The 26,251-nt window shown below is 45.0% G+C and overlaps 1 protein-coding gene across 2 annotated transcripts in view; it reads right to left on the bottom strand.

Moving 5' to 3' along the window:
* Nucleotides 1-26,251, bottom strand: part of CHCHD3 (coiled-coil-helix-coiled-coil-helix domain containing 3) — a 196,185-nt gene that overhangs the window by 110,434 nt on the left and 59,500 nt on the right. For both annotated transcript variants that reach the window (XM_033161459.1, XM_033161460.1), the window contains exon 4: nucleotides 17,185-17,329. In XM_033161459.1, coding sequence (XP_033017350.1) covers nucleotides 17,185-17,329 — 145 coding nt within the window. The remainder of the gene's footprint in view (nucleotides 1-17,184; nucleotides 17,330-26,251) is intronic.

Below are 26,251 nucleotides of genomic sequence, written 5' to 3'. Positions count from 1 at the left end.
CCTGCTGCCGCCGCTCACCCTGCTTGCTCCGCTGGCTTCTCCCGCCGTGGATCCTGCTCCCCGCTTGCTCCCCTGGCTTCTCCCGCCGTGGATCCTGTTCCCCGCTTGCTCCCCTGGCTTCTCCCGCCGTGGATCGTGTCCCCCGCTTGCTTTTCTGGCTTCCCACTGCGTTCCCTGCTTGCTTTCCTGGCTTCTCCCACCGTGGATCGTGTCCCCCGCTTGCTCCCCTGGCTTCTCCCGCCGTGGATCGTGTCCCCCGCTTGCTTTTCTGCCTTCCCCCGCTATGGATCGTGTCCCCCGCTTGCTTTTCTGCCTTCCCACTGCGTTCCCTGCTTGCTCCGATGGCTTCTCCCGCCGTGGATCCTGCTCCCCGCTTGCTCCCCTGGCTTCTCCCGCCGTGGATCGTGTCCCCCGCTTGCTTTTCTGCCTTCCCCCGCTATGGATCGTGTCCCCCGCTTGCTTCTCTGGCTTCCCACTGCGTTCCCTGCTTGCTCCGATGGCTTCTCCTGCCGTGGATCCTGCTCCCTGCTTGCTTTCCTGGCTTCTCCCGCCGTGGGTCGTGTCCCCCGCTTGCTTTTCTGCCTTCCCCCGCTATGGATCGTGTCCCCCGCTTGCTTTTCTGGCTTCCCACTGCGTTCCCTGCTTGCTCCGATGGCTTCTCCCGCCGTGGATCCTGCTCCCTGCTTGCTTTCCTGGCTTCTCCCGCCGTGGATCGTGTCCCCCGCTTGCTTTTCTGCCTTCCCCCGCTATGGATCGTGTCCCCCGCTTGCTTTTCTGCCTTCCCACTGCGTTCCCTGCTTGCTCCGATGGCTTCTCCCGCCGTGGATCCTGCTCCCTGCTTGCTTTCCTGGCTTCTCCCGCCGTGGATCGTGTCCCCCGCTTGCTTTTCTGCCTTCCCCCGCTATGGATCGTGTCCCCCGCTTGCTTTTCTGCCTTCCCACTGCGTTCCCTGCTTGCTCCGATGGCTTCTCCCGCCGTGGATCCTGCTCCCCGCTTGCTCCCCTGGCTTCTCCCGCCGTGGATCATGTCCCCCGCTTGCTTTTCTGCCTTCCCCCGCTATGGATCGTGTCCCCCGCTTGCTTTTCTGCCTTCCCACTGCGTTCCCTGCTTGCTCCGATGGCTTCTCCTGCCGTGGATCCTGCTCCCTGCTTGCTTTCCTGGCTTCTCCCGCTGTGGATCGTGTCCCCCGCTTGCTTTTCTGCCTTCCCCCGCTATGGATCGTGTCCCCCGCTTGCTTTTCTGCCTTCCCACTGCGTTCCCTGCTTGCTCCGATGGCTTCTCCTGCCGTGGATCCTGCTCCCTGCTTGCTTTCCTGGCTTCTCCCGCCGTGGATCGTGTCCCCCGCTTGCTCTCCCCGCTCACCGGTCGCTCTGCCGCTTGCTCTGCCGCTCGCTTTCCCCGCTCGCCGGCAGGAGGCTTGGACTTTTTTCCCATAGGAACGCATTGTTTAAATTTCAATGCATTCCTATGGGAAACCGTGCTTCGCAAGACGAAATTTCCGCAAGACGAAAAGACTTGCGGAACGAATTAATTTCGTCTTGCGAGGCACCACTGTACATTGTTTACTGCTTTCATCTTATGGATCAATGGTCTCGTTAGATAGTAAAAATTCATGTTAAATTGCTGTTTTAGAGGTTGTTTTTAAAAGTCTGGAACAGATTAATCCATTTTGCATTACTTTCTGCATTACTTTCTATGGGAAAGCACACCTTGGTTTTGGAACGCTTTGGTTTTTGAACGGACTCCTAGAACGGATTAAGTTTTAGAACCAAGGTTCCTCTGTATTAAGAAACCATGTCTGTAGTATTTGTTTCTTTGCTGTGAGCTGCTTTGAGCGTGATTTTTTTTTTCCTTTGTGTGAAAAGGCGGCATACAAATAAAACAAATGAATGGATGAATTCCTCTACAGATATGCCTTAAGGTACAGAGAGCTCGCCTGAGAACTTATGCTGCCTGCCTGCATTGCATTGCCTTTGTGCCTCTTTGCACCATAACCACAGAGAAAAGCCACACAGGATTCCCTCGATATCTGCATGCAGCAAGACCCACACACAGCTTTTTCTCACAAGGAAAAATCAAGCAGTCCACCTGCCCTGGCTTCCCAGATCCATTACTTTGGTTCAGTTGCCCAATGTCCCCAACATTCGCAGAAAAGAGGAGTGACGGGTCAAGGTGCCCGTTAATGAGGAATTCTCTTTGATAGTCACAGCAGAACACTTACACTCTTCACGAACCTGAAAGGGAATATTGCTGCAAGGGATCGGGGGGGGGGGAGCACTCTTCCAATGCTCAAAGAAATTAACTCAAAGTCTATTCGCTCCTTGATATATGCACAAGCATAATAGCATTAATGGAACTGACACATAAGCATTTGCTGGCAACTATATCCCTTATCTCCGAGTCACAGATCTGGTGTAGTCAGCTACCCGTTAGCCATATCCCATTATTTTAACGCTTACAAACACATTGTTTGCTTTTCATAAAAATGCTAACAGTTGTGGGAAGAGCAGTATCAGGTATTTAATTAGACTTCCAAATCACTCCAACACCTTCCTACAGCATAATTTAGAATGAGGAGGAAGCTCCAGAATTCTTCTATTTATCTTTATGACCAACAGGCACTCGTTTGCAGGATAAGCTACTGTTTAAAAGATGATTCAACCACTGTATGCTTTTTTTCAACCACCATATAATTACCTCACTGTCTTAGGTCAAAGCTTACGTCCATCTGTTTTATGAACAGAATATGAATAATCAACCACCCCACGTGGGGAAACTGTTTCCCTCTAACACCACCAACAGCGAAACACATCCCTTGGCTTAACCTTTAATACAAACAAGTTTGTGCCTCTTTATTCTCATTTCATGGTCTATGAAATTCCCCTGCACAATAGCTCAGAGCACCTCAACATAATAACCCTTTCCCACTGCCACCATTCCCTCAACATGTCCTGTCCTTATCTAGACAGGGGTAGCCTAACTACAGTTGTCTATGCTCCAGTAACCTCTAGGCTAGATTACTGCAACACGTTCTACGTAGGGCTGCCTCTGAAGGCGGTTCAGAAACTTCGGCTGGTGCTGAATTCAGCGACCAGGTTACTCACCGGAGCAAGATGGTTTGAGCATCTTACACTGATCCTGGTCCACCTGCACTGGCTACCAATTTGTATTGGTTGGACCTGTTGTTGCTGTTCAGTCGTTCAGTCGTGTCCGACTCTTCGTGACCCCATGGACCAGAGCACGCCAGGCACGCCTATCCTTCACTGCCTCTCGCAGTTTGGCCAAACTCATGTTAGTAGCTTCGAGAACACTGTCCAACCATCTTGTCCTCTGTCGCCCCCTTCTCCTTGTGCCCTCCATCTTTCCCAATATCAGGGTCTTTTCCAGGGAGTCTTCTCTTCTCATGAGGTGGCCAAAGTACTGGAGCCTCAACTTCAGGATCTGTCCTTCCAGTGAGCACTCAGGGCTGATTTCTTTAAGAATGGATAGGTTTGATCTTCTTGCAGTCCATGGGACTCTCAAGAGTCTCCTCCAGCACCATAATTCAAAAGCATCAATTCTTCGGCGATCAGCCTTCTGGACCTATAAAGCCTTAAATGGCTCAGGAGTGCAATATCTCAAGGATCACCTCTTTCCATATGAATGGACCCTGATACCATCATCTGAGGCCCTTCTTCGTGTGCCTCCTCCATTAAAGGTTCAGAGGGTGGCAACACAAGAACGGGGCCTTTTCTACAGTGGCTCTCCGTTTGTGGAATGCTCTCCCCATGGAGGTTTGCCTGGTGCCTTCATTATACCGTATTTTCTGGCGTATAAGACGACCCCCAACTTTTCCAGTTAAAATATAGAGTTTGAGATATACTCGACTGCAGGTTCTCCACCCGGCGTATAAGACGACCCCCAACTTTTGAGAAGATTTTCCTGGATTAAAAAGTAGTCTTATACGCCAGAATATACAGTACATCTTTAGGTGCCAGGCAAAAATGTTCCTCTTCAACCAGGCCTTTGGCCTTTAACTATCTGTGGTCTTTAAGAAGTGGATGGGATGTTTTCAATATATTTCTCTTTCCTGGAGAGTGGCCAGTGTGCCTTACACTAGTACCATGTCAAAGAAGTTAGCACTCACTGGAAAACCATCCTGTGTAAGGTCACTTGTAATCATGCACATTCATCCCTATTCAATAGTCCAGTTGCCTAATGCTCATTGAGTAATAGCTGCTTTCTCCATGTGAAAATCCCCCCAAAAAAGTTACCATCACATTATTTACAAAGGGACCTCACACACACACACACACCCTGCATGGAGTCAGCCAGCTGCTTTCTACATATTAAAATCCACTTTCTGATCATTTAATCCTGTTACAATTATACAATGACCATGGGAATTCAAGAATCGCACAGCTCCGTTTTAAGAAAGTGAGAATAAAGAAAACTATTACGTTCATTAAAATGCTCCGAAAATGACTAGTTTATCATCTATGTTGCAGAATAGAACAGGGCTGAGCATAAATTATTTATGATGTGTAACAGTTTAATGGAGCATAAAATGGATTTTCTTTTCCTCACTATTAGCAAAAGTTGTGGGTTTTCTGTGTGTTAGTTCCAAACTTGGCAGTGTACCTTGCCCATTTAGAATTATGACAGATGCATCAATTTTCTAAATTGTTCTATATCAACTGCAAGTTAAGAGAAAATTGCTTGCAGTAGGCTGTAACTGCTGTTTTCTAAGGTACCACACTGGTACCCTGCAGAGATCTCTCATAGTTGCTTTATGGAGTCTTTCAGCAAATGCATAACTTTTGACAAAACCTTCTGAAATTTGGGGAGCTTCCATCAGCAGAGCAGCACACCAACGGAGAATGGCAGCAACAGGAAAAGCTATCATTTTGAGAAGGCTGGAGTGTGCTTGCTGCAATAATTCACTGCAGCAAAGGTGATGGACTGCTTAAGCAAATGAAACAAACTGCAACCACAAGGAAGGAGCAGCCACAAACAGTATTCAGGTCATGCATTGTGTCCACCTTCTGGTAAGCCATGAAAAATGGGAAACAGGCCATATACGCTTGCTTATCACTGTGAATGCAGATATGCAATTAGGCATACTATGATTAAACTTTCTGGGTTAATGGTAAAATGACCCACCCTTGAGATAGAAAACAACAGTGCAGTGACCAATTGCATTCCTGGAGGAATAAATGAGGAATGGTCCAATATTTAATTATTTGTAGACTTATTGATTGCCCTTTATACCCCACCCTTTAGCCAAAAAAGCTATCAGAAGAAGGAGCAAACTCAAGCACTTACAGTATTCTTAAAGTTCTTAAAGTTACAAACTTCAGATAAGGTAATATTGGGGGCTATTTATTACCAGGCCATCCATGTACACGAAGCCTTAACAAAAGAGTTCTGGGGGCAAAAATGGACGGGTCCCAGCTTCGAGGAACTTGATATATTAGGGGAGTTTTTAAAACTGCATCTTGTGCACAAAATGCAGGTGCACTGTTCTAGGCCAGAGGTCCTCCTGCAGATGTTTGCCGGACGACAACATGCGCCATCCCCGACCAGGGCCGTCTCATCCCAAGGGGCGACCCCGCGAGCCTGCCGGCATACCGGGTGCCCCCCTCCCCAACCCGACCCCGCCCCCATGGGCGAGCTGTCGGCCGGGTGCTCGCGCGCCAGCGGTGCAGCTGCTACCGCCCATGCCAGTCCCGGGCGGGCTGCGAGCCGGCCGCCCTCGCCTCCTGTCCCGGGAGCACTGGAAGGGCGCACAGAGCCCTGCGCCGCTCCAGCGCCATGCCCCTCATCCCCCCGCTCGCCCACCCCCCTCCCGAGGGGCGGCAAGCGCCGGAGGGAGGCGGCATGCCGGGGGCGCCGGAGGGATCGCCGCGCCACAGCAGCCGATCTCCCTAAGATGGCCCTGTCCCCGACTATAGGTCCTGCAGCTTGGGGCTAACATCTCTGGAGGACACTACGCTGGCTACCCATGATCAAGGTCAATCCAAGCTTCCACTTCCACAGCCCTGGGTCCTCATGTTTAACCAGAACAACGTTACTCTTCAAAACCACTTCTCTGGCCCCAGCTCCCATCGCAAGTGCTAAAGGAAACCCCAATTCATATTCTGCTCAAGTAGTTCCTCTCTTGGGCTGAAAAAAAGCAATAGTGCTTGGCTCTCACTGTGATGTCTACTACCTTGACTTCATTTTGCAAACCTGGCTGGCGGCCTTTTGGCTTTCGCTCACGTAATGCAAAATGTCTTGGCTGCTGTTGCGTTCTATATATTTCTGTCCCCTTTGTTGAGATGCTTCAAGTGGCACTGTGCTCGACATACTAATATAAGCAGCACAGGCACTGGATGAGTCTGAGACCAGGGCTGTCAGCGGCTTGCTGGAGGGGAAATGCTGGCTCTGGGTGTTTGTGGGGAAGGGGAGGAACTTTCGAGAAGTGTTGAGCATAAACTAGTAGCCCGAAGTGCGTTCAAATATCCTGTGACTGTGCAGAAGAAGTGCTCTCTCTCTGCAAAATATATACATGGGCAATAACATTTTCTTGCATTCAGAATTCTCTTCTTCCTGATGTATTCTAAATGCCCTGGCAGAAATTATTATGAAAAGAAACCATTAAAGGTATGCTAATGACTATGAATTGTGACAGATGCTATAGAAACAGGGCTGTTGGCTCAGTCACAGCACCATTAACTATCTATCATAAAGTACTCTGAACTTGCTCATTTATTACTCCTGTGCCGCCCAAGGGGGAGAGGGAAGCAGCAAGAGAGTTTCTCCAAGGCAAAATCATAATCCACTTACTTATCCTAATGTCATGATCCCTACTGTTTATCTGCATGATAATTAGGAAAATGAGAAGGACTGAAATATTGTTTTTAAAATCGTGACTGGAATCACACGGCCTTGTAAAACAGGGCAGGGGGGCAGCACACCATCTTAGCAGGCCGTTGGATTTCCAAAGCGGGGAACTTAATTAGATGCTGCATCTTCCACGTTAGCAGAGAGGAAAAGGTTACCAACCTTCGCTCTGGATGGCTGGAGAAGGAGGGGGGAAGAAGGGGATATAAAAAAGCCAATTTCTATCATGCCAAAAACAAAATTAGCAGAAATGCTTATTTGCTCATTGAAGCTACATTCCCTATCTTGACCGCACCAAGTGAAAACTATTCCTAAGAACCATTTACACAGCACTTAAATGGTGCAGACTGCTTGCTATGAATCCTCTGTCTACAACACAACTCTTGACGCAATGCATTGCTATTCTCATTGCATAGCTAAGGAACCAAAACAGAGGCTGCTTCCAAGACCACACCACATAAATAACCACCAATATCGGGGAAGAAATCAGGCTGAACACTTTACTCGGCGAACCACTTTAGTCTTCTTTTTTTTGGAATAACTGATAATACCATTCATTCAAAAGCCAAACACTATCAATCAAACAAGAGAAAACCGGGCAGGATTCAGGGTTGAGATCATACTGCTTATGTTGTTGTTGTTGTTGTTCAGTCGTTCAGTCGTGTCCAACTCTTCATGACCCCATGGACCAGAGCACGCCAGGCACGCCTATCCTTCACTGCCTCTCACAGTTTGGCCAAACTCATGTTAGTAGCTTCGAGAATACTGTCCAACCATCTCATCCTTTGTCGTCCCCTTCTCCTTGTGCCCTCCATCTTTCCCAACATCAGGGTCTTTTCCAGGGAGTCTTCTCTTCTCATGAGGTGGCCAAAGTACTGGAGCCTCAACTTCAGGATCTGTCCTTCTAGTGAGCACTCAGGGCCGATTTCCTTGAGAATGGATAGGTTTGATCTTCTTGCAGTCCATGGGACTCTCAAGAGTCTCCTCCAGCACCATAATTCAAAAGCATCAATTCTTCGGCGATCAGCCTTCTTGATGGTCCAGCTCTCACTTCCGTACATTACTACTGGGAAAACCATAGCTTTAACTATACGGACCTTTGTTGGCAAGGTGATGTCTTTGCTTTTTAAGATGCTGTCTAGGTTTGTCATTGCTTTTCTCCCAAGAAGCAGGCGTCTTCTAATTTCGTGACTGCTGTCACCATCTGCAGTGATCATGGAACCCAAGAAAGTGAAATCTCTCATACTGCTTATACCAGACACCAATTCCCAGTTCTACCTAGGCTAACCCTCAGTGGGTACTGCAGACCTTTTTAAGCTAGAGAACAGATACTGAAGAGTCCAGCAATCCAACACTTTGCTACTACCAGCATTTTACTGATTTAAACTATATGCAACTACAAGGTCTCCCTCCCTCAAGCTGGCCACCTTCAACTATGGGCTGTCACGTGGAAGATGGAGCAAACTTGCTATTTTCCTGCTCCGGAGGCTGGCACCCAAACCAAGGGATTCAAAGTTACAAGAAAGAAGATTCCAACCAAACATCAGGAAGAACTCTATGATGGTGGGAGCTGTTGGACAGTGGACTCTCCTTCATTGGAGGTTTTTAAGCAGAGGTTGGATGGCTATCTGTCATGGATGCTTTAGTTGAGATTCTTGCATTGTAATCAGGACGAGCCTCATGGTCCCTTCCAACACTACAATTCTATGATTCTATGAATACCACTTTTATATGCCTTTTGTTTTTGTCCATGGAGTTTTCTTGGCAGGGATACTGGAATGGCTTGCCAGTTCCTGCTCCAGGCAATTATGTTTAGTCAAAACTCTCCACTATGACCTGTCCGTCTTGGATGGCCCTGCACGGCATAGCTCATAGCTTCTCTGAGTTATTCAAGCCCCTTCGCCACGACAAGGCCACGACAAGGTGATCCATGAAGGAGTCTCCTCATGAGAAGAGAAGACTCCCTGGAAAAGGGTGTTGGGAAAAATGGAGGGCACAAGGAGAAGGGGACGACAGAGGACAAGATGGCTGGACAGTGTTCTCGAAGCTACCAACATGAGTTTGACCAAACTGCGGGAGGCAGTGGAAGACAGGAGTGCCTGGCGTGCTCTGGTCCATGGGGTCATGAAGAGTCGGACACGACTAAACGACTAAACAACAACATGAATACCACTAAAGGAAGCCACTCAAGTTATCCATCTGTCCTTGCTTCCCTTCTTTCACCCCTTCCTCTTCATCTGTTCTCAAAGCCTACAAAAAAAATTCCAATGAAGGAGAGTACATCAGCTTCCAAGGGAGTCTGTTCTACTATCTTTTAGTGGTATAACCAGAAACATTTAACCAAATAAACTATTAGTCAGAATCTACATTTTTAACCAAGCATACTTAGTTATAAGCATACTCACTAAAAATCAAATCCCATTAAAAAATAAACAGGACTTGCTTCCAGGTAAACATGGTAAGGATTGGGCTGAAAGTTTATTGTATTTCCCCCCCCCCTTCCCCCTGGAAATGGGTACTTTTTGTCAGGGATTTTAGCTCCTGCATGCAGATATATAGACAGACTATAGTGCAATTCATTCTTCAAAAGGCACATTACATAAATTACAGAAATCTACCATGATTGCAGGCACTTATATAGCTGCACATAACTTTTATGTTGTACAAATGTCTAGAAAACCTGGCTATTTCCCCCCACCCTTTAATAATACAGGCAATTTCTCTCTAGTTTTGCTACCAATCGAAGAGAATATGCTAGACAGGGAAAGTCCCTTTACAATTCTGCTTTAACAGAATGTAATCTCTCTCTCTCTCTCTTCCCCATCCCACTTTTATCTTTTTTTCTTTTTTAGCAATACGAAAAAAACCAAACAATAGAATAAACTAACAAGCAAGTTCTTCAGCTCCAGGTTAAAAAATATTTATGCTTAAATAAGCAAAAATGTATTAGGACAGACTTGTCAAGCTACATCGTCAGAAATCTTTAAATGCAGCCAATGTTCCATCGGGGACCTAGTTGTACTCTGTGGCACACCCTTGCATCATAGCATATAGAAAGTCAAACTCTGGCACCTTTTTGATTCAGCTTCTGCTCTGTCACTCAGCTTGTGGAGGAAGGGGAGAGTCCCAGAAGTTATAAAAGTTTTGGGGGAAGGAAAGTAAGAGAGACATATACAGCATATCAAATGTTGTTTATGAAGTACGTCCTCAGCTTTGTATCTTGGGGAAGCAAGATCCCTCGAGAGAATGCAAAGTTGTGTGAATGTGAGGTCAACATGCTTCTCCCTTTCCTGGACATGACAAAAGATGGTGGAGCTCTTTTCATCATGGGGCATGTGCATCTCGTTCAATTATGAAGGCAATGAGTTCATGCAGGAACTGCTATGGGGGAAGTACAGTGGTACTTCCGGTTGCGAACAGGATCTCTTCCGAAGATCCGGCCGCATCCCGAAGAATTCACGACTGGAGGTGCCGCTTCTGCACATGCGCACAGTGCGGTTTAGCGCTTCTACACATGCGCACGCAGCGAAACCTGGAAAAATACTTCTGGGTTTGCCGCGTTCGCATCCTGAAAGACACGCAACCAGAGGTGTGTGGATCTAGAGGTACCACTGTATAGGGAAAGGACTATCAAATATGAACTCAATTCTAATAAACTACAGTCGTACCTTGGTTGTTGAATGCCTTGGTACTCAGGTGTTTTGGCTCTGAGTGTTCCGGTCTGCGAATGTTCTTTGGAACCCGAACATCTGATAGGGCTTCCGATTCCAATCAGAAGCTGCGCTTTGGTTTCCGAGCGTTTTGGAAGTCGAACAGACTTCCAGAACGGATTCCGTTCGACTTCTGAACAACGGAATAATGAACAACAGGAAAGGGTTGGGGGAACCTATTATATTATATTAAACATTTGAGTTTTCGAACGTCCATCTGGTTTCAAACGTCAGTCTGGTTTCAGTCTCCTAACACTTAGACAAGAACAGACCAGCAGCTGTCTGTTTCTTCCTCTGTCCCCAATGACTAGCCAGCCATGCCCCTCATGAAGGCACTTCCAATCCAGGCATGGATCAGACCCAAATCTCTTTACCATCAGAGTGTTCACTGAATGATGGACCATGCCTTGGGAGCATTCTCTCCAGGGTCTCTCCAGCTTAGATCTCAAAGAGGGGAGAGGATGCACATAAATATTAAGATACTAGGCACTGCAGATTATCATTTCACTTCTGGCTTTCAAGCTGGCAGAGACAGGCTATTGCAGAGTAAATAACCCTGCAGACAGAGACCTCAGCAACAATTAGTAGTGGAAAAGAGGGAGCCTCAGGCCATGAGTCTTTCCTAATATTGGAATGATACAAGCAGGCCCCTGTTTTCCTCTGCAAAATGTTAGCAGGAATGGGGCTTCTACTCCTAAAACCATTTTTCATTAACTTTCTGTGCATACACCATTAAACTTGAGGAAACATGTTGGGACAGAATTCAAGTTTCTGAAAGTTAAAATACTTCACACAAACTCACAGAGGTTTTTAGAGAGTGAAAGGCTAAATAATCGCCCATCCTCAGCAGAGTCAACCCTTTTTCTTGCCATGCCTCCTCACTGAAAAGAGGACAGCCCAGTGCAGTGATTCAATGGGCAACCTCCCCAAAGGGTAATTCTTCTCCACACTGGAAATGACCAAATGATCCAGGCACACCTGATGTGAAGATGTGGCAGAATGACAGCAAAGAGATGGCAGGAGGCGACTGAGCTTTGTGCTTCCTAAGAGGTTAATGTGGAAAATTAGCATGTTGCCCTAGAAAGGCTTCTGGTCCAATCCATCAGAGCTCTTCATGGTGTAGTGGTTAAGAGAGGCAGACTCGTAATCTGGGGAACCGGGTTCGCGTCTCCACTCCTCCACATGCAGCTGCTGGGTGACCTTGGACTAGTCACACTTCTCTGAAGTCTCTCAGCCCCACTCACCTCACAGAGTCTTTGTTGTGGGGGAGGAAGGGAAAGGAGAATGTTAGCCACTTTGAGACTCCTTCGGGTAGTGATAAAGTGGGATATCAAATCCAAACTCCTCCTCCTCCTCCTCCTCCTCCTCCTCCTCCTCTTCTTCTTCTTCTTCTTCTTCTTCTTCGCATGTTCTTACTCAGGCCAAAAACAATGAATCAGGCAACCTCCTCAATGAGTTGGTTCTCTAGGCTCACCTGAGCCTAACTAACGAATGAATTTATTTCTCACAGCCTTCTTACTATTTTCTCAGCCAATTCACAGCTTGGCTGCTTGCAATCCAAATGGGGGAAATCCCCACTTATTTCTTCACTGGACTGTCTCACAGACTGACTGCGACAGGCATCAAAACGAAAGTGCATTCAACAATCTATGCAGGATTTAGCATTTAATGGTTGAACAGTAATTTCATTACAAGAGCTCACAGGACACACATCATCCTGGGGTTACGCCATGCAACAAGGGAAAATGCTGCGTCACCTACGGGGCATTTCAGTTAGCTGTGTTGTTTAGCTATCAGGAGGAATTAATTCTGAATTTTGTGAATTTTGCAGACGTCTGCTTGAGGCACTGGACAGTACTGCAGCAGGCAAATAAATTGTTTTCCTTTTACTCAAAGTTCACAGCAAAGCTGCCCAATAACTGCATTATAGGAAACAAACGATGTGCTGGGTGAAGAAATTGTGGTAAGCAACAGGCGGCGCTCCTGCCTACAACAAACGGACAAAAGGTCTTCTGCAATCAGTAGCCAACTTGCTTGATGCCTCTCAATTATACTCTGAAGCAGGGGTGGCCAACTTCCAAGAGACTGCGATCTACTCACAGAGTTAAAAACTGGCACCTTTTGGGGGGTTCAGATCGAGGTTGTTGAGCTTTTATAGGAAGGAAAGCCCTGTTTTGGGGGCTTCCGGGCAAAGATGTAGAGCTTATTTTTTAGGGGAGCCAAAGTTGCTGAGCTTCTTTGGGGGGAGCCAGTGATCTACCAGTGATCTACCACAGATGCCCAGTGTTCAACCAGTAGATCACAATCTACCTGTTGGACATGCCTGCTCTAAAGCAAACTGAGGCCTCCTCTTTATCAGCAGCTATTAAAATTAGTACTGACCTCTGCCAGTTCAGACTTTAAGATAGATGCCTGAACACTTCTGGCACCAAAACAGAAGTTCACATTGAAAACTAGCACATCGGTGAGAATGTTGAACTAGAATGGTTCTCCCCCGACAAGCTAATTTTCTACGTGCAATAATTTAGCAACATAAGAAGGTCCTGCTGGATCAGTCCAATGCCCAACTAGGCCAGCATCCTGCTCTCACAGTGGCTAACCAGATGCCTCTGACACACCAACATGAGCACAAGAGCAAAACTCTCCCCTCCTGTGTTTCCCAGCCACAGGTAATCAGAAGCATTGCTGCCTCCAACTGCAGAGGTAGAGCCCAGCCATCATGGCGAGTAGCCAACTTGCTTTGCTTTGTGTGTGTGTGTGTGTGTGTTTTTTATGAAGAAACTATTTATGTAGGTGAACCCCCACCTGCGGGCTGAAGTGGAAGAGGCCAGGAGCAGTTTTACTATTTCATTTATATATGTGCAGACCGGCCATATCTGTACAGCCACTAGTTGTTGTTGTTGTTGAGTCGTTCAGTCGTGTCCGACTCTTCGTGACTCCATGGACCAGAGCACGCCAGGCACGCCTATCCTCCACTGCCTCTCGCAGTTTGGCCAAACTCATGTTAGTAGCTTCGAGAACACTGTCCAACCATCTCATCCTCTGTCGTCCCCTTCTCCTTGTGCCCTCCATCTTTCCCAACATCAGGGTCTTTTCTAGGGAGTCTTCTCTTCTCATGAGGTAGCCAAAGTACTGGAGCCTCAACTTCAGGATCTGTCCTTCTAGTGAGCACTCAGGGCTGATTTCTTTGAGAATGGATAGGTTTGATCTTCTTGCAGTCCATGGGACTCTCAAGAGTCTCCTCCAGCACCATAATTCATAGTACCTCAAGCATTATTCACACTTTTATCTTAAAAATAAATAAATCACGACAGCAAAAACATGGGGCCATTGGGTTTAAATTCTGTTCTGGGGCAGGCCCTAATTTTTAAGTATAAACACTAATCTCTTGAAAATTTTCACCACACAGCAAGTAGTCATTATTGAACTTTCTAATCTTGCCATTTTGGTTTTTCTGCTTGGATGGGCCTAGAATAACTAATTGCATTCAGTTTTAGGCTATGTAGCTTCCCTCGAATAATTTCAGAATCATATAAACGAACTTGTTTTTCTATTAAAATGATGAATGGGCTAAATGAGGTATGTAATAAAATACTGCAGGCTTGTAAACAAACCGGCGTTCTCTTACGGGAAAGTGCTTTACCTCGTTTAGCAAATTCTGCCCTGCAGTATTTTCTAGCCAAGCCATCCTGAAAACATAGTTAGGAGAGGAAGGATTATTTGGCCGGCAGCAAGAAAGGTCAAGTGTAATCTGCTTCAGAAGAAAATCAGAAACCTTCCTGCAGTCAAAGGTGAGCAAGTGGGGAGGGGAAACAATGGAGACAAATGGGGCTGTTAGTGAAAACCCAATCTGTGTAGTTTGAAGGAGATGGATCGAAGTAACATGGGGGGGGGGAATTATCTGGTTTACCCAATATCATATGCATTGGGGGGAACTTATCAAACAGAGTGAAAAGGTGAAGAAAAACTGGCTGTTGATGTCAGCTCTCTCAGCTTTTGAATGAAACTGCTTTCATGGCAAAACTATAGAAAAATGGGGAGGGGGAGAAGAAGAAGAATTTGGATTTGATATCCCACTTTTCAGTACCCGAAGGAGTCTCAAAGCGGCTAACATTCTCCTTTCCCTTCCTCCCCCACAACAAACACTCTGTGAGGTGAATGGGGCTGAGAGACTTCAGAGAAGTGTCAGTAGCCTAATATCACCCAGCAGCTGCATGTGGAGGAGGGGAGACGCGAACCCGGTTCCCCAGATTACAAGTCTACCACTCTTAACCGCTACACCACACTGGCTCTCAGTTGGGGGAAGCTTTTAGAATATCTATGTCCTTGCTCAGTGGACATGCTCAGAGCTAGAGCAGCCCCCCGTAAATGCTTGCCCAGCCCTTCCTTGAATCCCTACCATCACCCTTCTAGGTCATCAGTTTCACTGCCAAACTGCTATTACTGTCGTGAGGTTTCTTCTAATGTTCTTGAAGTGGTAAGGGTGAGCACATACTCTGGACACTCGCTCCTCTTGGCTGATAAAAGCCAGCACCGAGGGTACAGCTGGCTGAGCCAGGGAGATGATTAATGCCTCCCTGGGAGACGGGGAGGTCCCTGCCTGTTTTGGCACAGAAACCGGTTGCGATTTCAACTAACTGCAGTTCCTGGGCACTCTTCAAAAATATAGCTCCCACATACATTACACTGCAATTGCTGGTCCTTGAGGTTATCAAACATGGGTAAGTACGGCTCTTTATTATGCTGAGTTGTAGTTGTCAAGATGAAAGGACTACTTTCTTTTAATTAACAGAGACAATGAATCTGAAGCTTGAGCCCAGGACAAAATGCAAAAGACAGTGCACAAACGTTTCAACACTATGGACCATTCTTCCAAACAATTGTCAGCTCCAGGTACACAGAACTACATTTCTTTGGCTCTTCAATAGGAAATGAGACTTTAATGTCGCTGGCAACACAAACAGACCTGCTTTCCAAATTGCAAGGTTTTAAATGACAGCTCATTTCAGTCCAAGCAGTAAAGCAAATATGTTAGCAGCAAATGCCAGGTCGTTATAAAGAGATGGAAATATAACTGCCTTTGGGCACCATAAATAAAGCTATAGATTTATTTATTTATTTTAACTCCGTGTTCTCCACAGCTCACCTTGACACTCGTTATAGCTCCACTGATGGGATGTCAATAAGATATTTGTGGCGTTGTCACCCCATTGAAAATTATTCCAAGATGAATGTATTCAGCTGGTCCTCAAGCAGTTTTTGCAACACAGAACACTTCATGTGGAGTTCTGGATGCAGAATTGCTTAAAAGGCTGGTCACCAAAATGACCTGTGGAGTCTTCTGAAGCAAAATAATGCTCCTGTGAACACCTCATTGCCATGAAAGGTCTGCTTTAAGCAACTCAATTTACTTGCAGTGCTTCATCCAATTTCCAATGCCTCCTTATGAGCAGCTTTAAAAGGCTGAAAGTTTGCCTTCTATTTCATAAGCTCAGGTCCATGGAAGATTATTATTGTTGGTTTTTAATACATAAAAGAATTTGAAGGCTAAAGTAAAGAGCCTTGCATGCATATATATTTTTCCCCCCTTGATGAACTGTATTCTGACATTGAAAAATCTGCAGCACAAGAGGAACACAAGAAAGAGGAGAAGGAATATTTTTAAAGCTTGGTTTGGGGTGAGGAAAACAAGCCAAGGCTTCCTACACAAGGAGACCACTTGGGCATCTTTTAGCCACACAGTGGCATAGATCCTGAGGTTAATTTAAGGAAGGTCACAGGTGGGAAGTTTGTGGTCCCCTTCACTTTCCTGAAGCCAACTTCAGCTTCCCGAAACTCCCTCTAGAACAGGGGTCAGCAAACTTTTTCAGTAGGGGGCCGGTCCACTGTCCCTCAGACCTTGTGGGGGGATGGACTATATTGGGGGGGGGGGGGTGAATGAATTCCTATGCCCCACAAATAACCCAGAGATGCATTTTAAATAAAAGGACACCTTCTACTCATGTAAAAACACACTGATTCCCGGACCATCCATGAGCCGGATTGAGAAGGCGATTTGGCCGGATCCGGCCCCCAGGCCTTAGTTTGCCTACCCATGCTCTGCATCAGAGGAACCCACCAGAACATGGTGTGGTGGGGTGCAGAGGCGAGGAAAGGAAAGGATAGAAATAGATCCTTTCATGAACTTCCTTGCATTATTTATCATAGGATCAAAGCCATTAAAGCTGAAGCAAAGATCTTGAAAAGCATATTTAATCTGTAACGATTCCATTTGTTCAGTGGAACAAGCCTTTCAAAATTTTGATTTTTTTATTTTATTTTTTAGTCCTTTTAGAAAATAGTTCCATGGAGAATCTTACCAACCACATCAGTTGCAGGGATGCAAAGAGGAAGCATCTAATGCTAGATCTGTGACTTGGCATCTTCATGAGAGCTACTGTAAGCATGACAACCTCTCCAATTATCTCATCATCATATACCAAAACACTGTTTCTCTGTCATTACCTATCACTCAGCACCTAGATGGATTCCAGTCTACCTTGAACTGGTTCTTCTGCAGCACCCTCTCATTGCTTGATAACTGGGGAAAAGATGACGACTTTACACTTACCAACAGCTGTGCCTTGAGGCGCTCATCTTCGGTCGCAGCTCTCTCTCTAAGGATGGCTCTGGACAAGTGCTCATTTGAGGCAGCCCGCTCTCGCTCAAGAACTTTGCTGATTTCATCTCGTACATGCATTTGATTCTGCTTCAATCTACAAGAGAGTAAAAAGGAAGAAAGGGACGGAACTGTGAACTGTGTACTCAAAACATAACACCTGGCTGGGTCAAAGCAATACGACACACATTTCTTGACCTGTTCCACAGATATCCTGCAGATATCCCATTTCTACTAAGACATAGCCATAAAATAAGCCATAGCAGGATTTCTATGCATTTGCGAAATATAAGCCATTCCCCGAAAATAAGCCATACCCCGAAAATAAGCCATAGTGATGCGGCACCTCCCATTAAAACAGCCTGGAGAGGCGTGGCTATGCAGCGTACCGATGCGACGTGGTTAAAATAAGACATCCCCTGAAAATAAGCCATACAGCGTTTTGTTGAGGGGGGAAAAATATAAGACGGTGTCTTATTTTAGGAGAAACACCGTAGTATTTCATGTCAACAGAAGCAGTGCAGTGAGGCACAAGGAAGCATTTCCCACAGTTTGTGTCCACTGATAATACCACAAGGTATCCAGCAGCTCTGGCAGGGAGACATGATTACTGGTTTTTAAAAAGCACAACGAGCATATAAACGTGAATGCCAAATTTTACAATATGCATAAAGCTTGAAGTATCGCAACCAACGTGATTTCAACTTATCAGTGCTACACCCAGATATAAAATCATTATGACTGTAAAAATCCCATTTCCCAGAAAGATTAAATACATTATTAATATCTCTTCATCTGCACATGGAGTATAACCTGGGCAGAGAGTTATCCTTATTCCAAGCCATTCTTGTTTAAAGTAAAGTTGTTTATCCTTCACCGCCTATTTGCTGCCACTAAAAGGAATTAACAACTTTGTGCAAGAGAACTGTTCACCATCAGGAGCTTCCCCAGAGAGGGAGAACTGCACAGGGGTTAAGGTAAACACCCAAATAGCCATACTGTAGACTAGAGAAGCAGAACAGGTAAGAGATTATGAGAACTGGAGTGGAAGAAAAAACTAAGATGACCCAACAGCTTGGGTCAATGGATCCCTGAATTACAAGCAGGAGGTCACTAGCAACATGCCAAGAGCCTGTCGGAAGCATAAATTTTAGAGGACCCCAGCCCAGTAGCAGCTCATGGGGTGGGGGGGGGGGTGCTGCCTTCAACACCTGTGTTGGTTCGCCTATATCAGCTGAAAAAATAATGGGGGGGGTGGAATGTGGGGTGCAAATTGGCTTTATGTCCGTCAAATATATTTCACATCAAATTATAGCACATGCCACAAGACCTTTAAGATCCTTGGGAATTTTGATTTTACATACAAATGGATACATTTTTTTTAAAAAAAAAAAACCAAAACCTTTTCTCTATACTATATCAAATAATTTATAAGTTAACAATTGGAGGATGCAACTCTGTGAAAACAGCAATAGGAATCTGATCTAGGGATAGAGACTGTGGAGGTGGGTTGGAATGATTTGTGGGTTAAAAACCACTAAAATCAGTATCAACTCGGATATGAGAAAATACATTTAAATTACGACACCAATGGCATCTGACACCATTATGGTGTAGTTATATTAATAAAACTATGCTGGAAGGTTCCATTGCTTCCAGGATGGGCTAAAATGTTTCATCTTTTCCTCCTCAAGTTCTCCATGGGATCACAAGACCCAAGCTCTTCTCCGAATGACGCCGGCTTGTGACACCACCCTAGAGACCAATGGGGATTTTAAGCCTGTATTTTGCATTATGCTTTGGGATCTTGACCATGTTGGCAGTGTTCTTTGGATTGCGTGATGCAAGAAGAAAACTTGATCCAAGTCTGTCTGTCTGTCGTGGGGAATTCGACATTCTAAGCGGGCAACCTCTAAAGCCACCAAAACTAATGAAATCATTAACGAAATACCTGCCGTTCTAACGCTGCACATTTTTATACGGAGACTAAAATATGTATTAAATAATGTAGCTAATAAAATACACCTGCTTCATGTGTGTTCTCATGCTGAGCACAAAGTCAACATCTGAAAGTTTGCCGCTGGTGACAGAATATCAAATACGGCTCTTCAAACGGGCTTTGGAAATTGCAGCAGAGATGAGGTTTCGGAGTTCTTGCCACTTTTGTGCATTACCGAGGGAGCTTCCAAGAACAAATCATTGTGTCTAGGGTCACTTTGTGAAAGGTACACACACACACACACTCCATTACAGAGCTTTATATTCTTCCCCAAGGAAATGGTTAGAGGCTGGGGGTGGTGAAAGCAAACAATAACGATTTGAATTGCCTTTGTGCTCCAGATACAACCCTCTGGAATGTGAACCAAATGGGAGTTTTTATCAAGTTTATTAAGCAACGTCTTCAATTACTCGAGCAGAAAGCTAGATTATGCAGACACGGACCAAATTCCATCAAGTGATTTCCCAAGATCCTCCAAATTATTCCAACCAAATCGAATCTATCGCACAATCAATGATGCGGAAAACAGGAAGGCCAAATCAACATACACAAATCTGAGTTTAGGGAAGCCGAATGTAATCCCAAACAGAGGAGTTTAAAAGAAACAGCTCCTCTTCGCTGCTTTATCAGTGTTAAATTTGGTGCGGTAACTAATTTGTGATCATCATTCGGGGTAAGTTCTACAACAGAGGGCAAAACTGATGAAAATTTTGACACACACGGGAGGACTCCGAAGTGTCATAATATTTGCAGGGTGTTACGATAGGCTTGGTTGTCTACAAGGAGAGGGTGCAATAACCATCTCTAGTTACACTCAGGTCCCTTATGGCAGAATGACTGTTAGGGAACTGAAGTCTCGTAGCACCTGTTTGGGGTTCACAGGGAACACCCTCAGTCTTTCTCATCCTCCTGAAACTTTCCCCCGCACTAACCATCTAAGTGCTGAAATTCTCAGAATCAGGGCCAGTTGTCAGGTGCTTAGCTGTTTCCATGTAAATAACTCTGAAGCATCCATTAAGATATGCTACCTTAAAAAAAACACCTCTTTTTCAGCATAAACTTCAATTACTATTTTCCCACAAGGGTCTCATGGCATTATTATTATTGGGGGGGGCTACAGTTAAGGAACACCAAGTTTGCTTTATCAATTGCAAATATTCCCACAAGGCATGGAAAAAAACCAAGAAATATCACCTGGAACAACCTAGGTGAAGGCAAACAACTCAGCCTCTTTTGGGGGGACCCAAGTAATTTCTTGTTCTGCATTCTTGCAATGTCATTGTTCTCATTCCTCGCTTCATAATACCATTTAACAATCATTAGAACTAACTCTGTTTAAGAGCCAAAATATATGGGATCGTATCCAGAGTGGAGCAAAGTGAAACTCTTTAAACTGAATACTCCCATGGATAGAAGACAGAAAACAATTTCTGCCAATTCCCCATCACCTTAAAGCCCCTCCCCCCCCCCCCAAAAAAAAACCCCACCAGTCTGTACTGGAAGGTTGGTGAACCCTCCAGAATAGTATGGGAGGTGGAATTATGGGCTGCAGAATCAGCAAAAACTGCCTTTTCTTCCTACTACAGAAGCATCCAGTTCATGGAGAGAGGGAATCTTCCACTGGGTCCAACACACTTCCAAAAACATAAAAGAGTCCTTCTGTTTGTGGAACAGCTGGTCTGGATCCAACCCAAGGTGAACCCATTATTTAACCTCCTCAGATAAACCCTGTCCACTGACCAGGTAAAGGTAAAGTTCCAAAGCAACTACTCTATTCCAAACTTAAAAATGGAAAGCATAATGCAGGTGGTCAACAAAAGAGGTTTAAAGACTCTCTGAAGGCAAATCTAAAAAAAATGTACTGTAGTATAAACACTGACAACTGGGAAACACTGAGAGCGCTCCAACTGGAGAACAGCCTTTACCAAAGGTGTCATGGGCTTTGAAGATGCTCGAACTCAGGACAAAAGGGAGAAACGTGCCAAGAGGAAGGCATGCTTGGCAAACCCTCACCGTGATCAACTCCTGCCTGGAAACATATGTCCTCACTGTGGAAGGACGTGTGGATCCAGAATTGGCCTCAACAGTCACTTATGGACTCACTATTAAGACTCTGTTCATGGAAGACAACCTTACTCAGCTATGATTGATCGCCAAAGAAGAAGATCCATGGAGACCTAAGTGACACCTGCTTGTTACCTTTAAAGCAGAGGCTGAATAGGCAGAAGACACCTTGACCATATTTCACTTGATGACATGTAATGCTTAACCACAGTTAATGCAAACCATATTCATTAAATCCATGCCTTTCTCCCTCAACACGAGCCATGTAGATCTAATTCAAACCAATACGAAAACAAATATCAATAAAATAAAAATAAAAATAAAAATGCAAAGCAGCAGATGAGATAATATTGCTCTCATGGACTGGCTGGATGCAGAAGAGTGGTGGAAGGCACCAGCTGGGGAACCCCCCCCCCCCCCGGGAAGAAGGCACAGAACCAGGGGACTGGTGGTGGGACGACAATGCATGGTCAGAGGGAGAAGAGGGGACAGACTGGGAGAAGGTGGTGTTGGAAACTGAAGAGGCAACAGGGCTTAGTGAGCAGGAAGAGTCTATGGCAGAGAGCAGTCCAGAATCAGAGGCAGAAGCAGAGACTGGTGAGGACGGGGACCAAGAGGCAGAGTGGAGGCAGGTTGCTGAAGAAACCAGGGAGTCTCTCCTTCCTGTTGTGGCCAGCTCCCCTTCTCTTGGTCTCCAAGAACACAATGAAGAGAGAGGGGATGAAGGAGTCTCAGGTTGCTGGGGTAGGAACTGAGGGAGGAGCCTTAGACAATGATAGGAAGGTGGGGACAATCAGTCCTCAGAACTGCACTGGGACAATATCACTGGGTCTGAGCTGTTTTGTTTCTTTGAATAAAGAGTTAACTTCACTGACACCTTGTGAGTTATTGTTGACTTGCTCCTGACTCCGACCTTGCCACCTGCTAATAATGAAGGAGCAGGTAAAAGTCAGGACTAAAGCACTACAAAGATGTGACAGGCCAGACACATACCAGGAAAGTGGTATTTAATCAATAACAAAATGTCAGCAGGAAAGTTCCAAATAAATATCCTGAGGTCGGGCATTCCAAAATGGTTAGGTGCTAACACAATCCCGGTTGACAGCCGTGCCTCAACCATGGTATCTGAAGAAGTGTGCATGCACACGAAAGCTCATACCAAGAACAAACTTAGTTGGTCTCTAAGGTGCTACTGGAAAGAATTTTTTATTTTGTTTTGACTATGGCAGACCAACACGGCTACCCACTTGTAACTCAACCATGGTTGGTTGAGGTTTTCCAATGAAGCACTTAATCACACTGAAGTCAAGCAGCTCATGGTTGGGCATTATGTCTGCAAAGGACCATTATATAAATAGGCATAAAAGGCACAATTATCCAGATGAAATGAAAGGAGACAAGAAATGGGGACATGGGCCTTTCAACTTCATACAATATAGGATGTTAAAAGCCCAGGCTTTTTAATGTTAAAATGGGGACAAGGATATGAGAAAGCCATCTTAGTAAATAAGACTCATTCCAGACCTCATGACAGGCTCTTCATAATAAGGAAGCCTTTTTTATCTTGGAGTTTTCTCAGAACAAGAACTATTTCAAGTGAACTTTGACCTTTTGTGCCTTTTCTGACATCAGACATCGCCACTGCAACGATGCCAGCCATGTATTATTGACCAAAGTTTATGGACAAATATTCCAAACTCATTTTAGATTCACCACCGTTTCAGTGCAAACCAGGACCGTTTTGAATGCAACCTGTCTTATTTGCATTATGTAATTGCCTGGCTTGAAGGAGCTTAATGAAACAAACACAAGTCAGCGCTGTCCTAAGATCTCAAACACTTGCGTGCATCAACTTATAGTAGTTTTCTCTCCCAGCACATTTGATTGGCATTCAGTATGCACCACAACTCAAAGAAAACACACACCAGCTAAATCTCCAACAATGAACACCACTAACTACCTTAATGTTAAAAGAAAACCTGAAACCTAAAATTTATATGCAAGCACACAGATTGCACACCATGCCCTATCATTTTAGTTTAATGACTTCAAGAACTATTCAAATATACAAAAAAAAAGTATCAAAATGATTTTCTCTGCACTGCAATCGAGTCGAGCAGCTCCTGCAGTTCAATATGAAACACCAAATCAAAGGAAAATGACAAAAGATGGGAAATGACATATTTTATTGGTGGCTATGCACCAGCAAATGTACCAGGAAAGTATCACGCTTTAAAATTTGCAACATATATACTGATCCAGCTTGTTCAACACAGACAACCTGATTTAATAAATTAATGGGACCTAGCCATCATAAACATAGAATACCGCATTCAACAATCAAAAGTCTTATGCTACAATATAGTATCACAGAATCATAGTGCTGGAACGGACTACGAGGGCCATCTAATTCAACCCCCTGCAATGCAGGAATATTTTTGCCCAACACGGGGCTAGAACCTACGCCCCTGAGATTAAGCATCTCATGTTCTACCAACTGAGCTATCCTAGCTAGCAGGACCAGTGGGCAGAGGGATGATGGGAATTGCAGTCCAAAAACAGCTGGAGACCCACGTTTGGGAAACCCTGGACAGCAGATCACTGCATCTTGTAGAAGCCAGTCCCACAGTTTAACTATGTGTTGTGTGAATAAGTCATTTATTTTCTGGTCTGTACTGAATCATCCCAACATTTAGCTTCCTTGGGTGCCCCTTGGTTCTTGTATTCGAGGGATGGGAACCTGCTCTTATCTACGTTCTCCGCACATGCATAATGTCATACTCCTCTGTCATGTCCCCTCTCCCTTACTCACCTTTTTCTACACTCAAAAGCACCCCCCTTAAAAAAAATTAGCCACTTAGCCCCTTGATTATTTTCATTGCCATTCTAGCTGTTCTACAGATTGGAAGGGAAGTTTGGCAACTATGGGATACAGGATGCTGCAGCACATGAGCCTCTGATCTGATCCACCGTGGCTCTTATTATCTTGCAATTGTTGTCATCATGACATTCATGCATCAATTCAGGGGTTAAACTTGGCTAGATATAGAGCCACGGGTAGATTTCAACAAAATGTTTCTCCCATACCACACAATCATGCAAAGGGTCATGGACACGGTACCAATAAATGAACTTCCAGTGTGGGACAAGAGAATGAGAATCCCAGAGCAATCAGCTGATTATAAAAGCACATCACCTTGACCCTTGGCATCTGCACCAGATTTACGCGGGGAAAGGCTGTGCTGTGTCCTGCAATCAATCTGCGCGTGTTCTTGCGGGAGGGCAACAGAAACCTGGTGCACAAGGTTCTTTGCACCAGCGAAAAGAGTGACTTTTTCCAAGGATGGCGTTGAAACATTTGAGGCCTCTGAACATATAGGAAAGGAAGCCGGTCAACTTTGCTCATCAGCAAACACAGCTGTTAAAGAAATAATGAAGACGGACACTGCTATGTAGGAGGCATAGACTTACTGCATATTGCATAGTAACTGTTGTGGGTCTGTTCTAAGAAAGCTATGAGAAAGGAGACGAGTCAGAGGGGCTGCTTTACACCCTGCTTTTTGTACTCAGCCATACTTACCCGAACACCAAAATAGTGGTTTCCTAACTTATTTAAATGATCACTTTGAAAAACAACAACAATCCAGGACAAAACATGTACTTTGGCCAATAAACTATGAAGATAAAAACACCATCAAAATGATGAAGACTGGCAGATGAAAATGGTGGACTATATGGAGCTGGCTGAACTGACCAGGAGACTCCGAGACCAGAGGGATGAAACGGTGGAGAAAGACTGGAATTAATGTAAAGTATATTTAAAGAATTATGCTAAGATTTGTAATTAAAACAACCAGGAAGAAATAGATAGGCAGCAGATATGGAAGTTAGATAAGACGTAGTTATAGGTGAAGTAATGTTAAGGCGTTAAAAATTAAGAGAAAGTTGTTTTTTATATTAACATTATATTAACATTATAAAAAGGTAAAGAAGTAAAGAAATTACTAAAGATGATTTACAAGCAAAGCAGACAGAGAGGGTGTGAGGAAGTCAATATACAATGCTATAAAAGAGGGTTAGATAGATATAATTAAGCGTTTTTATTAATCTTTTTGTTGTGTATTTTGTTGTAAATGTTTTTTGTTGTATGTGTTGTTTGTTTGTGTTTTCTTAAAAATCAATAAATTTTTTGAAGGGAAAAGAAAACACCATCAAAACGAGCAACGGCAAAGAGCGTAACTAAATCAGTAATGCCTGACTTTGATAACCACAGTTTATGCATCTGTTTTAAAACCACAACTTCACTGCTCACCAAGCAGCAAGCAAATAAGTGGTTAGGCAGGCCTCTCTTGGGGAGGGGGTTCAGCAACTGAGGTTTTGGTATGGCGCACACTCCCCGATTCATCGCCTGTTTGGCAGTGCTGGGGGTGGCTGCACAGTGCTGGGGGAGGGGAGGGGATGGTGTCTCTCTGCTAGCAGCTGCCATGCAGGGGAAGGAGAGGCGGTCAGCCCCACTTTCTTCTTTGCACCCCCCCCTTCATTCTTCCTTGAAAAATGGTATTGTTCACACCTCTCCATCCACTCATTCCTCCCTTCTCTGTCTCCCCCTGCCATGCTCATTTCCGCCCCCCCCCTCCTTTCTCATCTGTGAACATTTTTGAAGTTAAAAGGGGTCCTTGAAAAGGTTGGGAACCACTGTTCTAAATCATCAATCTTCAGCTGGCGTATCAGGACTCCTCTACCGGGTCACGGCCTAATCTAAAGTGAGTGCAGCACTACCACCATGCAAACATTGTTGGCATCTGTCTGTCTCGAGAGACAATGGGATGTGCCTCTAGGGCAAGGGCCAGCAAACTTTTTCAGCAGGGGGCTGGTCCACTGTCCCTCAGACCTTGTGGGGAGCCGGACTATAGGGGGGGGGGGATGAACGAATTCCTATGTCCCTCAAATAACCCA

This window comes from Lacerta agilis, chromosome 10 (genome assembly GCF_009819535.1).
Source record: "Lacerta agilis isolate rLacAgi1 chromosome 10, rLacAgi1.pri, whole genome shotgun sequence".
Lineage (NCBI taxonomy): Eukaryota > Metazoa > Chordata > Lepidosauria > Squamata > Lacertidae > Lacerta > Lacerta agilis.
This window is presented reverse-complemented; position numbering and strand designations above follow the sequence as displayed.